Genomic DNA, 16213 nt, shown 5'->3' with positions numbered 1-16213 from the left:
ACAGCAGAAAATATGTAGAATAGAAAATAAAAGAGTTAAATTCTTAGAACAGATAATCCAAGCTGTAAAACAATCTCAGTGATATACTTGCATACTGTCAAGATATTTCAAAGATGTTGATGATTTCTTTGGTCAGCCAGATGGAGAAAATGAGGAAGATAGATACGACGCTGAGAAGATAACTGTTTACTTGTGTCATAGTGCATTGTGGAGGAAGAAACCTTTTTCTTGGGAGTGGTTTTCTAATACAGAGAACAACCTAAGTAGGTAATGATAAATGTAGAATTTTCAGATTAGAAGATTTAAAACATCTTCTTGCAGAAACTTAAGTTAATCTACTAGTGAAAATAGATTGTCATAGAAAAGTACTGGCAGACAGTTCTTTTACAGTGCATCAAAGTATGTGGATTCAAGAGTTGTAAGTAATAGGTCAAAGTAATGCCTAAAAAAGAGATACTTTCTGATTTTCTAACATGTTTGTTTTATTGCAAGATATGTCTAAATGTTTACAGGGTATGCAGAAACATGCACTTAAAACAAATTTTGTTAGGAAAAATGCAAACTCTTTAATTGCCATTAAATATGTAGGTTCTTAATCCTATAGAAGTTTAGGTTTATGCCAGGGTGATGTCCACAGTTTCACTTACTGTATATCTGGAGTTATCTGAATAACTGTAAAAGATTTTCAATCGTTCGACCCATTCTCTAAAAATGAATCAAGAGTAATAAAAATCAATTATGTAAATAGGAATATTAATTAGTATCTATTGTTTTATATTTTTAGATCATAATTCATCATTGCAATATTTCTAAAAATGGTTTCACCTGGCAGTCACCTGGTAAATTTAATTTAAAAATTCATTAGGAAGTTATCAATTTAACAAAATAGGCTTTTGATCAGATTTTTTAACTCAGTAACACATTCTTAGGTATTTAGGCCTATTCTATTGCAATCAGAAGTTATAGTCCTTTTAACTTTACTGGATGTAAGATTAGACTCCATTTTTCAAAATTATAAAATGTATATTCTGACAATAGTTTTATTAATATATTATTATTTTTAAGTCTTTCATTTGTGGGAGAGAATTCTAGTTCTTTTAATGGCAGCTTCTGCTTTCAGTTCTGTTTCCATGGAAACAAACATTAGCATAGTGAAAGTTTTCAAAAAGTGATTATTTTAAAACATTAGGGACTGGAGAATTCATTTAGGCAAATTTGGAACCCATTCAAAACAAGAAAAAAAAAAGAAAGAACATGGAGCTTAGATAGAGAACAAAAATTAAAAAGTTTTTATATTATAGATCAGCATGTGTTTTTTAATTGTCTTTGTTTCTTAATTCCATTCTTAAAAAGAAGGCAGGATTTCTCAAAAAAAAAAAAAAATATATATATATATATATATATTGCATTTAGATTGTACTAGTGCAGAACTCCCAAAGATGGGTATTACACAGTGGCATGTGTTTTTGTACCTAGGAGAATTGAGGAATTTAGAAAAACTGAGTTTTCAAAATTTCAATATAATAATGATCTTTATAGCCCTCCTCTGACTCACTCTAGGAGCTCCATTTTCCTCTTATACTGGGGAGCCAGAACTGGACACAGTACTTCAGGTGATGCCTCACCGGTGCTGAGTAGAGGGGCACGATCAGATCCCTCAACCTGCTGTCAACACTCTTCCTAATGCACCCCAGGGTCCCATTGGCCTTTTTGGCCACAAGGGCACATTGCTGACTTGTGGTTAACCTGCTGTCTGCCACGACCCCCAGGTCCTTCTCCACAGGGCTGCTTTACAGCAGGTCAGCCCACAACCTGTACAGGTGCATGGGGTTATTCCAGCCTTGGTGCAGGACCCTTCATTTGCCTTTGCTGAACTTCATGAGGTTCCTCACTACCTAATGCTACAGCCTGTCGAGGTCCCTCTGAATGGCAGCACAGCCCTTTTGGGTATCAGCCACTCCTCCCAATTTTGCATCATCTGCAAACTTGCTGCTCTGCAATCTTTCATCATGGACATAGGAAATCACTGAAGCGATTGGCTCTGGGGCAGACACATTCTGTAGTAGAGCAGGGGGATCTCGGCCTGTGAGGGGTTTTTCCTGCACCGAGGCCACTCGAGGCAGCCAAGGGGGCTGCCAGGGCCCAGCAGCCCTCATGAAAGGGGCCAGCAAGGCATGGGCGTAGCTAGCAGAGGTGTCCGTTCCATGCCTCCAGTACAAAGGCAGACCCTAAGGAGTGCAAGTGGCCTGCAGCACAGTGCATCAGTCAGGACATGGTACGGCAATGTGCCCAGGCAGGGCTGAGCATCCCTTCCCCTTCAGGGGAATGCTCATCTACTGGCTGTCTACCTGTAGCTAAAACCAGACATGGTCTGCACTAGGCAAAAAGCTCTTTCCAGAAAGTCTGTGGTGACCCAGACTGACTGCCCGCTCAAAAATGTGGCAGTCCAGGTCTCTGGATGCAGGGAATGCCCGAGCCTGTTGCTGACATCTGAGGGTGGCAGAGACCCCATGTGTGTGAGATGTGAGCAAGTGGATGACCTGGTCAGCCTGGTGGCAGAGCTTGAGGAGGAGGTAGAGAAGCTGAGGGCTACCAGGGAGTGTGAGCAGGAGATAGACTGGTGGAGCAACTCCCTGCAAGGCCTGAAGGAAAGGCACCAGGGTAAGAAATCCCTAATAGTGGTGGACTCCCTGCCCTGTCACACAGATGGAGAGGACCTGGGAGATGAGGAGGAATGGAAGCAGGTCCCTGCTCAGCATCACAGGAAACCCCCCTCCCTACCAGCCTCACCTTCCCAGGTGCCCTTACACAAAAGGTTTGAGGCCTTGGAGCTTGAAAGACTGGTGAGTAAGGATGAGGTTGAAAGTCCCCCCAGGAGGTTGTCTAGGGTGAGGAAATCAACTCCACGCCTCAAGACTACCTCCACAGAGAAAGAAAGAAGGGTACTCGTAGGCGACTCCCTTCTCAGCAGAACAGAGGGCCCTGTATGTCAGCCTGACCCTACCGGTAGTGAAGTCAGCTGCCTCCCTGGGGCCCAGGTCAGGGACATTGCCTGAAACCTTCCCAACCTGGCTTGCCCCTCTGATTACTATCCTCTATTGACAGTCTAGGCTGGCAGTGATGAAATTGCTGAGAGAAGCCTGAAGGCTATCAAAAGGGACTTCAGGGGACTGGGATGATTAGTAGATGGAGCGGAAGTACAGATGTTTTCCTCTATCCCTTCAGTGGCAAGGAGGGGTACAGAGAAGATCCAGAAAAGCTCACCTGGTAAACACACGGCTCAGAGGCTGGTGCCAACACAGATTTTTTGTTTGTTTGTTTTGACCACAGGGCACTTTACTCGGCCCCTAGCTTGATAGCTGCAGACGAGTCCCACCTATCTCTAAGGGGAAAACCAATCCTGGCGCAGGAGCTGGCAGGACTGATTGAGAGGGCTTTAAACTAGGTAAGAAGGGGGACAAGGATGAAATGAGGCTTGTTGGAAATGAGCCAGGGGAACAATGTCAGGGCCAAGGGAGAAGGTGATGGCCCAACTGAAGTGCATCTACACTAATGCATGCAGCAACAAACCGGAGGAGCTGGAAACCATGGTGTGACAGGCAAGCTATGACTTGGTTGCCATCAGTGAAATGTGGTGGGACCACTCCCATGACTGGAGTGCTACAATGAAAAGCTATAGGCTCTTCAGAAGAGATGGGCAGCACACAAGGGGCGGCAGCGTGGCTCCCAGTGTTTTGATGTAGTAGAACTCAAGGCTCGGAATGATAAGGTTGAGTCCCTATGGGTTAGAATCAGAGGGAAGGCCAGCAAGGCATCCTGGAGGGGGTTTGTTATAGACCACCAAATCAGAACGAGGAGACGGATGAGGTATTCTACAAGCAGCTGGCAGAAGTCACGCAATTGCCAGCACTTGTTCTTGTGGGGGACTTCCACTTCCCAGATATCTGCTGGAAATACAATATGTCTCAGAAGAAGCAGTCTAGGAGGCTCTTGGGTCATGTGGAAGATAGCTTCCTGACACAGCTGGTTAGTGAGCCTACCAGTGGCGGTGCCCCGCTAGACCTGCTGTTCACAAACAGAAAAGGACTGGGTAGTCGGGAGCTGTCTTGGGCAGAGTGACCACAAAATGGTACAGTTCTCTATTCTTGGCCAGGTCAGGAGGGGAATCAGTAAAACTGCTATCTTTGATTTCCAGAGGGCAGATTTTGAGCTGTTCATGACACTGGTTGGCAGAGTCCCTTGGGAGGCAGTCCTGAAGGACAGAAGAGTCCAGGAAGTCTGGGCATTCTTCAAGTAGGAAATCTTAAAGGCTCAGGAACAGACCATCCCCAAAAGATGAGCCAGCATGGAAGAAGACACACCTGGTTGAACAGAGAGCTGTGGCGAGAGCTCAGGAAGAAAAAGAGGGTTTATGACATTTTGAAAAGAGGGCAGGCCACTCAGGAGGATTATAAGGATGTTGTGAGACTGTGAAGGGACAAAATTAGAAAGGCCAAAGCTCAGCTGGAGATCAGTCTGGCTACTGCTGTTAAAGATAACAAAAATGTTGTTATAAAAATAAAGAAAAGAAAAAAAAAGGAAGTCTAAGGAGAATCTCCATCCTTTACTGAATGTGGGAGGAAACTTACTGACAAGAGATGAGGAAAAAGATGAGGAGCTTAATGCATTCTTTACCTCAGTCTTTATCAGCAAGACTAGTTGTTATCTGGGTACCCAGCCCCCTGAGCTGGTGGATGGGGATGGGAAGCAGAATGTGGCCCTCATAATCCACGAGGAAATGGTTGGCAACCTGCTACAGCACTTAGATATACACAAGTCAATGGGGCCTGATGGGATCCACCCAAGGGTACTGGGGGTGGGGAATGGACTGAAGTTGCACCAGGGCAGGTTTAGGTTGGATATTAAGAAGAACTTCTTTACGGAAAGGGTTGTGAGGCATTGGAATGGGCTGCCCAGGGAAGTGGTTGAGTCACCATCCCTGGAAGTCTTTCAAAGATGTTTAGATGTAGAGCTTAGTGATATGATTTAGTAGAGGATTTGTTAATGTTAGGTCATAGGTTGGAAAATCTTGGAGGTCTCTTCCAACCTAAATGGTCTGTGATTCTGTGAAATAAATAGTTTATCAGGTTGAGATTCACCAAATTCACCTATAATCAGTTGTCCTTTCCTGCTTTACATTCATGGACTTGATCAAGGAAAGTAGAGTACAGAAGAAATAAGCTAATAAAGTGCTTGTGCTGTACTTGCACTACAAAATTTTAAAAAGAAAGTGTGCTTCTCTGAGCTTCTTGAACTACCTCAAATACTTTGAACTACTTCAAATAGCTGTAATTGCATATTTTTGGATATTCTGTCAAGTTTCTACAAAACATTTGTAAAATATTATTTATTATTATCAAAGTGTTTTAAAATAATTTCTATATGAAATTCTACTTTTCTGTAGAAAAGTGGCAAGTCGAGATGGCCTCCAGAGGAACCTTCCAGCTTCTGGTTCTCTGATTCTGTAACTGGGGGAGGGGGGGAACACGACACTGGTGGGGACCAAAAGAAGGGAAAATCTCAGTCCTCTGAAACTGTATTTTTCTTTAGAGTTTAATTTGTGTTTGCAAATTCATATGCAGTAAATCTGCTGAAGACACTTCAGTTGCCACTATTGCCTGCTTTTGGTGGTTGTTTTTTCTGAGAAGTTAGAGATTAGTTTCAATTTTTGAAAATGAGATTGACTTTTCTTAAGATCGATGCATATTTTAACCTAAAAATAAATATGATAAATGATTCTTGAATTAAGTAATATTTCATTTTAGGCTTAACAAAATATTTCTGATTGATCTTAATTTTTTTCATGCAGGGTTCAAACTAAAGTGTCCATTATTTACCTAACTCTATTTTGAGTACTGAAATTGAATCTCTGATAGCTCTCCATCAGAAGTTAACCCAGTAATTCATTTATTCTGAATAAATCACCTGTCAAAGTAATCCTATTTACTATTAGTGAATTATCTAAAAGATGACAGTGATACTTCTAAAATTATTTTTGGAACTGTAATGAATTGTCAGTATACGTGTGTATTAGTTTATGCTTTGTCTGCAGAGTAACATCCCTCATCCAGTATTTCTTCTGAGCACTGTAATATTTCTGCCGTTCCTGAACTCTTTCCCAGGCAAAACCTTCTCTTTCTCCAAATGACCACCTACTCTGCCATAATTATAGCAATACATATTTTCAAAATGCCCATTGTTAAATATTCCGGGGTGGGGGTGGGGAAATCCTACTGACAGAGTAGTTGTTCAGTTATTGTAAAGATCCTGGTGACTCAATTGTTGTTAAGTGCTTATATACGGAGAGTGTCAGAAAAAGGAAGAAAAAAGACTTGCAGAAAATCGATGCTTTAACTCATTAATGAATACAGTAGGGTAATAGATTATATTGGAGTTCAAGATAATCTTGAACTTAATCTTAATCTTCCAATGAAAGAAACTGCTATAGAGAAAGGTTGAATTAAGTTGAGCGTGAACAATGGACATCATCTGCTGAAAGAATGTAAAACACAGAGCTAAAATGTTCTTTGTCAGGACCTTTGAGTTTCAGAGATTTCATGACTTCAGGTACTATTCCTCTTGTGGATGTTGGAACAAGTTTAAGCAAAGTGGTCTTAGGCAAAATTTAAACTAAATCAAACATTCAGCCATTCTCTCCAGTTTTAGAATATGTGTAATCCTGTCATTTAACAATATAAGGAATTGCAACCTCTTTTTATGATGAAGATTTATGGCCTATGCATGTGCATCTTAGTCACCTTTGGTGACATTCAGTGTTTACAATCATGGAGGCTGTATTTGGTTTTAAATTCATCATTGTAATAGATACTGTTTTTATTTCAAGCACAGTTAAATCAAAAAACTATTGCTTTTTTTGTTTTGGTTGATAATTCTATCTTCATGAGATTAATGTAATTTGGGACTGCTGAAGATGGTTATTTAAATTACTGAATGGCTTAATAGCCAAGTCAATAGTAATAAGTTTTCAAGCCGTTCCCATTAGAGTCCGTTAAACAGTGAAGAAATCCTATGAAACTGCATTTATTGGCAGTCTAGTGATTGTTGAATATATTACTAGAGATATGAACATGTTTTTCTTTGGCATTAACTACAGATGTGGATAGGCTCATTTACGAATGATGCCATTTGATGTGTTTTCTTCTGATATGGATATTAAACTATTAACAGTTTTCTGTACTGTGTTTAAATCCATGGGATAGACAAAAAAATGCTACTTTAAATTAACTGCCACTGCAGAAGGCATGATTGTTCCCAGATATCCCTTTTAAGATTACGTGCAATTGCATTAAGCATTGTGATCACTTCTGCATTCTATCAACATAGGAAAAAGCATACTGATAGGCATTTTATTTCAGATGATGGAAAAGTTAAAGGTTGAAATGAAAACCACATATGTGACACATATGCTTGCACCTTTTGCCTTTATCCCTCATATAACATAACACAATATGTATACTTATAGAGAGAAGCTAGACAAATGATTCATTCTGTCATTCCTTCTAATTTTACATTTATGTTGTTCATTTAGTCATTGTCCTATGAAATCTATGGATTTTATATGCTACACAGAACACTATTTAGAATTACCCTTTTTTTTTTTTATGTGACAAAGACATTGCTAATGCATGAATTATTTGTAGATATTTCTCAAGCTCACCCATACGAACTACAAATACAAACAATGCGATATAGTTTATTAAAAAAAAAATTAAAAAAATATATATTATGCAACTTAAAATAGCAATGTATATAATACTTTACATGAGTGTATCAAGTCAGTTTATTCAAGTTCATTCCTCTTTCAGTTATTTTCTGATTAGCTTTTCCTCCTTTTCATTCACTCCTTTATAACATCTGGAAAATATATACTGCTTTACTCTTCTATAAATGCCAATTCATTGTTGTCATTTGGTCATGACACTTAAACACACAGACAGAGAATGAGAGGTTTTTATGTACTTAGTCAACTATTTTGGGGAGATAAATATGTGCTGAATGTTTTCTGCACATTACAAGTGCTTATTATAAGAAAATACAATAAAAGCAGCACTCACTACAAAACCTTGTTCAGCTTTTCTGTAAAAAAAAAATGGTCATTTTTACATCCTTTCTCTCCAAAATGCTAATAATTGCCTTAGTTTTGTTGATAAAATAGTATATTATATAAAGTTTATTACTTTCAGAATTTTATTTTAAGAATGACTGTTGTTTGTTTGTTTTTTACATTTGCCTGCATATCTCATTGCCTGGATTTTAAGAGTTTATACTTCCAAAGAAAATAAACATAAAAATTAATGCCGTAAAAATAAATTCTATCACATATGATAAATATATGCTAGGATTTTATTACTTGTTTTAGAATTACAAGTCTTGACAATTAAAATCTTATCCTCTGTGCTAACAAGCTAGCTGAAGAAACTGAATAGTAATCCTGTAGTTGAAATAATTTTTCTATTTACCTTTTGGGGTCATGTGGTCACTGTTCTTGTTCTACCACAGTGTTATGCCAGATCTCTTGAATTAATTCTAGAAGCTACTTCAGACTTGGATGGGAAAAACAGAAGGTAGAAATGCTGATATTGTGCAGGTAATTGAGTTTCCCTTTCCTTCACTCATAAAATGACACAATATTCCTAATTTTTAACAGTTAAAATTGTGTGAAAGGTTAACAGAGACCTTCATATGCTAGAATAGTGACTGTCTGCATAAATTCACACTTATAGCAGCGTTTAATATTTTTCTCATCAGATTTTCATTGTTACCTCTGGAATGCTTTTGTTTTTCTATGTATATGTTTATACATTGAAATTAAGGGATCAGGGTCTTAAGCAAACTGAAACATGTCTCCCGATGCAGTTGTGGAAACAATCAACTGAAGAAAAAATGTCATCATCCAGGCAAACATAAGTGTATGGTAGACAAGCATAGACAGGAGTAAAAAGACACATAGTTCACTATCTAGATACAGAAGTAATCCAGGGGTATAAATTCATATCTTTTGGTGTTCCTACCAGTTGGTCTGAGGCTAGATCAGCTTGCACAACTCATATCTTTATGTACTGGACAGTCCACAGCATGTCAGCATTCTCATTCTTTCCTCCTCCTTTAATTCAGGTGTTCCTGTTTGTTGGTGGATTGTTCCTTGAAAGCAACCTGTCATGTCTGACTGTGTTAGATCTCCTCTAGCGTTAATAATTATGTGAAAAGAAACTATGAATAAATTATTGAATTATTTAATTTATTAATTATTAAATTATTAAATTATTTAATTTATTCATAGTTTCTTTTAATATATATATATATCTGTGTATACTGAGAAAAGACATAATACTACTGGGAAATACTTGGTCTGTTCTTGTTACTAGAACAGAATCTAGTTACTAGAATCACTTTGGGTAATTCTGTATGGAACATGCTGTGCAGTAAGATGAACCGGCAGGGAAGAAGACTATCCTGGCTGAACAGGGAACTTTTACTGAGTATCCAGGAGAAAAACATTGTTTACGTCCAGTGGAAGAAGTGACCAGCAACTCTGGGAGAGTACAATGAAATTGCCAGCATATGCAGGGAGAAAAATCAGTAAGGCCAAAGACGAACACAAGCTCAACCTGGCCACTACAGTAAAGGGAAAAAAGTGTTTTTACAAATATATTAATGGCAAGAGGAGGGCCAAGGAGAATCTCCATCCTTTACTAGACGCAGGGGGGAACATGACTACTAAGGATAAAGAAAAGGCTGAGGTTCATAATGTCTTCTTTACATCTGTCTTTACTAGCCAGACCACTTACCCTTGGAGTACTCAGCCTCTGGGGACAGGGAGCAGAAGAAATCCCCCATAGTTCAGGTGGAAACACTTAGAGACCTGCTGCTCCACCTGGACTGTCACAACTTCATGTGGCCAGATGGGATCCACCTGAGGGTGCTGAGGGACCTAACGTGATTGCTGGGCCACTTTCCATCATCTATTGGTGGTCATGATCACCTGGAGAGGTCCCAGATGACTGGAAACTTGCTAATGGGATGCCCATCTATGAGAAGCGTCCTAAGGAGGACAGTGTCCCTGGGAATTACAGGCCTATCAGTCTGACCTTGGTGCCAGGAAAGATGATGGAACAGGTTGTCTTGAATGCAACCACGCAGCATGTGTGGGATAATGTGGAGATTAGGCCCAGTCAGCGTGGGCTTATGAAAGACAAGTCCTGCCTGACCAACCTCATCATCTTCAATGACCGGGTGACCAGCCTGGTGGATGAGGGAAAGGCTATTGACATAGTCTGCTTAGACTTCAGGAAGGCCTTTGACAATCTCCCACAGTGTTCTGGAGGAGCTGGCAGCCCATGCCTGGGACAGGTATGCTCTTTGCTTGGTTAAAAACTGGCTGGATGGCTGGGCCCAGAGAGTGGTGGTGAATGGGGTGAAATCTAGCTGGCCACCAGTCACCAGCGGTGTTCCTAAGGGGTTGGTTTTGGGCCCGTCTTCTTTCATATCATTATTGATGATTTGGATGAAGGAATTGAGTGCACCCTCAGTATGTTTGCAGAAGACATCAAGCTGGGGGGAAGTGGGTAGGAAGGCCCTGCAGAGGGACCTGGACAGGATGAGTCAATGGGCGGAGGCCAGTGGGATGAGGTTCAACATGGGTAAGTGCTAGGGCCTGTACTTTGGCCACAACAACCTCATGAAGTGCTACAAGCCTAGGAGAGAGCAGCTGGAAAGCTGTGCAGAGGAAAAGGATCTGAGGGTGTTTGTCAGTACTCACCTGACCATGAGCCAGCAGTGGGCCTGGGTGGCCAAGAAGGCCAACAGCATCCTGGCTTGTACCAGGAATAGTGCAGCCAGCAGGACCAGGGAGGTGATCATCCCCCTGTACTGTGCTCTGGTGGGGCTGCACCTCGAGTGCTGTGTTCAGTTTTGAGCCCATCACTGCAAGAAGGACATTGTGGCCCTGGAGCGTGCCCAGAGAAGGGCTACGAAGCTGGTGAAGGGCCTGGAGCACAAGTCCTGTGAGGAGCATCTGAGTGAACTGGGGCTGTTTAGTCTGGAGAAGAGGAGGCTCAGGGGAGACCTTATTGCTCTCTACAACTGCATGAAAGGAAGGTGTGAGGACCTTGGAGTTGGTTTCTTCTCACAGGTAACTAGTAATAGGACAAGAGGGAATGTCCTCAAGTTGTGCCAGGGGAGTTTTAGGTTGGATCTGAGGAGACGTTTCTTCTCAGAAAGAGTAGTTAGGCATTGGAGTGAGTTGCCCAGGGAGGTGGTGGATTCCCCGTCCCTGGGGGTGTTTAAGGAAAGGTTGGACCTAGTGCTTAGGGACATGGTTTAGTTGGTGATATTGGTGGTAGGGTGATGGTTGGACGAGATGATTTTGGAGGTCTTTTCCAGCCTTAATGATTCTATGATTCATTCTATGACTCTATGAACTGTATCTCCTGTCTGGTCTGATATGACAGTTCTCAACTATGGTGTGTGTGGTTGTTTCTGCACACCGGATAATATTCTTGTTTGCTGGTTTATGGCTGTAAGCAAAGTTACAGTCTAGTTGTACAGACTGTTGTACAGTCTTGTCTTCATTGACCATCTCACCCCTTTCCTGGGCAATGACATATGTTGTGTTCAGTGAGAGAAAGCTGAGATAAAGAGTTCTGTTTATCTTATTCACATTGGCCAGGAAATTTCAAAGAATAAAATTGAGCTGTATTGTGGAAAAGATGGTAAAGATTTCTTTTGGCCATAACTTTTAACCCGGCAGGCACTAACTTGTGCTTAACTTCACAAGTGTGATTGAACAAAATGACGCCATTCTTGTGTATGCTTAAGTATATCTGGGTTTCTGAAGTGGAGGTGGCAGTGTGTCCACACTGTGAGGGATTTTGTGTTATCTTGCCTCAGGGTGGCCCACACAGCAGTAGTACCTGGGCTGGGGGTAGCTCCATGTCATTTAGGAGGACCTCCTGTGACAGGGAAGTAATTTTCTTATAAAATGCTTATAAACACTTGAAAGATCTTGCTTCCCGCTTTCAAAATTCCCAGTGACTGGTACATCCAAAGGATCCATTAGGAGCAATGGAGCCACTAATAGCTGAAAGTTTTATCAAAATACATATATTTCAGTAAGATGCCCAGGTTGAATATGAAAGGAGCTCTGAGAAGTCATCATTCTATTCATCTTTGTGAAGTGTCTAATCTGCCTTTGGTTGCAAACACAATCCCTTTTATTGTTTATTCAACACAATACTAAATATTATGTTTATGGTAGTATAAGTTTCTCAAATATTTTTAAAGAGACTGACAAACAGCCACATAATAAAATGAGAATCACATCTGGATATGTTACAGATGACTTCAGAACTAAAATAAATGCACTTTATACAATAAGTCATATGGAATAAAACAATAGAGTGAAAAATACCCTTCAGTATTGATTGATTTTAGAAGGAAAACTACTGAGTCTGAGTACTTTGGTATATCATATACGTTTCATTGCCCTGAACGTACTGTGTGTTGCTGCAGATTCTGCCTTCGCATTTGCATTGTGGTATAATGTACTAAAGGAACCATTGCGGAAAGCAAGGTAGTAATGTGATTACCTAATGAATGTCATGGAAACTACTTGGCTGAAAATAGTTAATTAAATAATTACAGAATGAGGGACTATTGTGTTGTAGTTTTTCAAGTACACTATTTAAGCTGTTACTCTGTTTCCTAAATTAGGTGGAACACCAAGAAATGAAAACATGAAGTAATTTTTCATATTGAATATTTATTTTGTAACTAACTAATCAAAGACTACTTTTTTTTTTTTTTTTTTTCATTTGAAAAAAAACAGGCAGAAAGCAATTTAAGTACTGTAATCTATTTTTGATGGATGGTATATTTGAAGTAACTGAAATCAAGTAATTTCAGCATGTAGCAATTAACATTCTGATCCCATTAAAGAATTCACATATGCTGACCCTCACCATCCAAATAAGGCTCTTAGCAGGTATGAGGTCTAGTTTTAGTTTCAGTTGTGAAGAAGAACTGTTATACTTCCCTGTATTGATTTGACATAAAATGCCAAGAGATTCTACAAAACTGCTTTTACCACATCCAGATTTAGGTGGCCAAATTTTCTTTTGCTAGAAAAGAACCTGAGAACTTCCCTCTGGGAAAGTGCAAAAAGGAATCATGACCCAGTGACCTATCAAAGCCTAAATAAGATGAGCTAGATATTATATGATTGATATAAATTATGTGATTGCTTATGATGTGGAGTCCCACCCTAGGCAATTTCCCTTTTTCCTATTGTGTTCTTTTGTTTAATACTTCTTGGAGAAGAATCAATGACACCTCAGGGACTGTGCTGTGCTTAACTGATTTCATCATTGGCAGTATGGCTCTAGTTAGTACAAGTGGATTTTGCAAAGTGTGTGGTGTGAAATAGCTACTCAACTTGAATCTGGATCAAAAAGTCAGGAGACGCAAAATGCAGTGTGTCATCTTTTTGCCATGGGGTACTGCAGCCGTGTAGTTATATTTTATGTTATATTACAAGTTGTTGAACAACACAATCTTGCATCACTTCTTCACAGGTATCTCCTAGTGAGAGCTAGGTTGTGGAAGAAGTGTAGTTTAATGCCTGGTTACACTAAGTTTTGAAGAAAAAAGGAAAGGTACTTCATAAAAGAAAGTCTGGAGCCGGATGAGCAAAATCAGTGTGAAGTCAGATTTTAGGCACTAGCTCTACTTTGTTTATGAACCAATAGATAAGCCACAGTTTGTAAGTGCATACTTCTGGGTGAAGCAGGTGAGGGGTATAAAATCAGAAAAATTAAATAGCCAAGTTGGAAAAGAATAATTCCTTTTATATATGGTCCATACGGATTTGCTCAGATTTTGTAAATTACTTGCTTACAGAATAATATGCTTATTTGAGGGAATAATGAACATTTTTAGGCTAGTCCCTTGATATTCTAGTCATGTTAATTCCTAAATGCCTATGTTCATTTGCTGACGTTATTTATAGATTTTAGACTAGTTTCAATTATATATATATATATATATATGGGGAAAATAAACAGACCTCTTCATATTATAAAGTAGTCCTATGCCTTTATTGCCAATAAACCAAACATACTGAACTCTAACTTTTGTTCTTGTTAAAAAGCATTACCTAGCAAATAGCTGAATGGTTTTGATGTAGGAGGCTACCAACAGAATAAATACTGAAGTTACAAAGGGCTCATCTCAGAATTGGGATCACCTTTCTAATGCTGATGAAACTTCCAAAGTTAGAAGCTTCGTTATGTTAGTAGTATCTCAGTAAGAACATATACCAGATGTCTTCCTCAAAACTCTGAACTTGTAATATTGAGATTACATGAAAAAAAAACACTGCTTTGTACTGCTTAGTTTAATTCCGAAGTATATTCTGATCTGTTTCAGCCAATCAAGTTGATCTTGGTTGAGAAAAATATAGCAGCTTTAAGTAAAATTAGGAAAATGACATAAAAGAAGTGTTTAAAATTGTGATATTTTCTGCCTATCTAAAGTTGAAGTAAGAAATAATTGCAGTTTAGATACTTCTTTCTTTTCTTACACCCTTTTGTTTCTCTGGCTAAATCTTAAGTTAACAATGACCCCTTTCTGAAAGGGCACTGATAGCTATCTGGAGCCATTTTAAAGCTATTATTGAAGAAAATATATTTACTTTGACATCATTGGCCAAAGTATATTTAAATAAATGCATTTAAAACTAACTTAAAGCTTTGCCATCGTGTTATTGACGTCTTTTCTTGGTTCCTCAGTTAACTCATCAGGATTATGTAACAAAGAATAGAAGGATTTTCTGAAACATTTTCTCTCTATTGTGGTATTGAAATAAATAATAAATAAATAAATAGTTGGCAACCAGTATATAGATTGTGAATAGGGTTTGTCTGTGCAAAATATGCCCACAAAATAAAGTTGAAGTAGAAAATAGTTCTTAGACTGATCCAATAAGATTTCTGTTTTGTTTAGTACTTTTTTTTTTCCCCAATAATATGAGGTGGCTTAAGTGTGTGTGTGTGTGTATATATGCATATATATAAACTAAGATGGATGTGCTCATGTTACAGTGGTAGACAGCAACCCATACTAGAATTAGTTTATGTTCGATACCTCATGACTGTGGTCCAGCTACCCTTTGAGCTTTACTACATGACCTGTTTTGGGGACCTGTTGCTTTTGCAGTCTTATGAAGACATGTTCAGAATCTCTAAAAGGTATGTTGCTCTACCAGAGCACATAACGCGATAGCATTTAGTGTTGAATTGCTATACAAATGCGTAGTACAAAGTATATATTGATGAAATCATCTACTGCTGTTAGAAACAGTGCAATTAGTAATTTTACTCCTAATAAGCTTTTTTGAATATGTGGAAGCACTATTATAAGAATTAAAATAACTCAAAATGTGAGACTATTGCTTTTGGTACTTAGTGTGGTAGCAGAGCTTTTCATTTAGATTTGTAATACATATTTATGTGAGTCCTCAAAAGAGTTTTGTTTGGAGTAAAGCATCTATTTTGTGATAACATATTCACTTGAATTTGAATGAGAGAAGTCTGGAACAAAATACATATTAAAACTTAATGGAAGATGATTTTTGAAGTAGTTCTTTCTGAGCAGAAAATTGAGAAATATTGGGCCAATGACCTTATAAGAGGAAAAGGAAGGAAGATAAAAAATTAGAATGCAAAATATTCATTGGGTAGTTTGACCATTTACTTCCCCTCTCTATCACCCTTCTAGCCTTACCAAGTGCTTTCAAAATGACACAATCGCTGTTTTTACTCCCTTTCTGGTACACTTTGACATTAATGCGTTCAAAGATATTGCATATAATGTGCTAAACATTCTGTATCAATAGTGAAAATAAAGTTGAAAAATCAGAATGACATCAGCTTCTACTGCTTAAGAAGTGTACATGTTAGAGTATGTTTTGTTAAAGAAATAACTTTCCAAGTTCTCATTATCATTTGTGTTTCCTGGTAGGGTGCACTGAGAAGAAATGTAATTAATTAAAACAATGAGAAAAGTCATGAGGGAAGTTAATATCTATTTACTCTCATTCTCATAATCATGACAACCTCTATGGCTTCAGAAGAAAGACTTGCCCGTCTTGATAAGC

General features: G+C 38.9%; 1 protein-coding gene across 8 annotated transcripts in view; it reads left to right on the top strand.

The window, feature by feature from the left end:
• The window catches only part of CCSER1 (coiled-coil serine rich protein 1), a 682619-nt gene that overhangs the window by 570099 nt on the left and 96307 nt on the right, over window positions 1-16213 (top strand). Inside the window, exon 10 of one of the 8 annotated variants that reach the window (XM_072037039.1) lies at window positions 8560-8649. The exons of the other annotated variants lie outside the window; for them this stretch is intronic. Within the exon in view, the coding sequence (XP_071893140.1) occupies window positions 8560-8628 (69 nt within the window). The 3' untranslated portion in view covers window positions 8629-8649. Of the gene's footprint in view, window positions 1-8559; window positions 8650-16213 lie in introns of those variants that run through there. 8 annotated transcript variants of the gene reach the window in all.

Source organism: Anas platyrhynchos, chromosome 4, assembly GCF_047663525.1.
Source record: "Anas platyrhynchos isolate ZD024472 breed Pekin duck chromosome 4, IASCAAS_PekinDuck_T2T, whole genome shotgun sequence".
Taxonomy (NCBI): domain Eukaryota; kingdom Metazoa; phylum Chordata; class Aves; order Anseriformes; family Anatidae; genus Anas; species Anas platyrhynchos.
The sequence above is the reverse complement of the archived record's forward strand: the minus strand, read 5'-3'. Positions and strand labels throughout refer to the sequence as shown.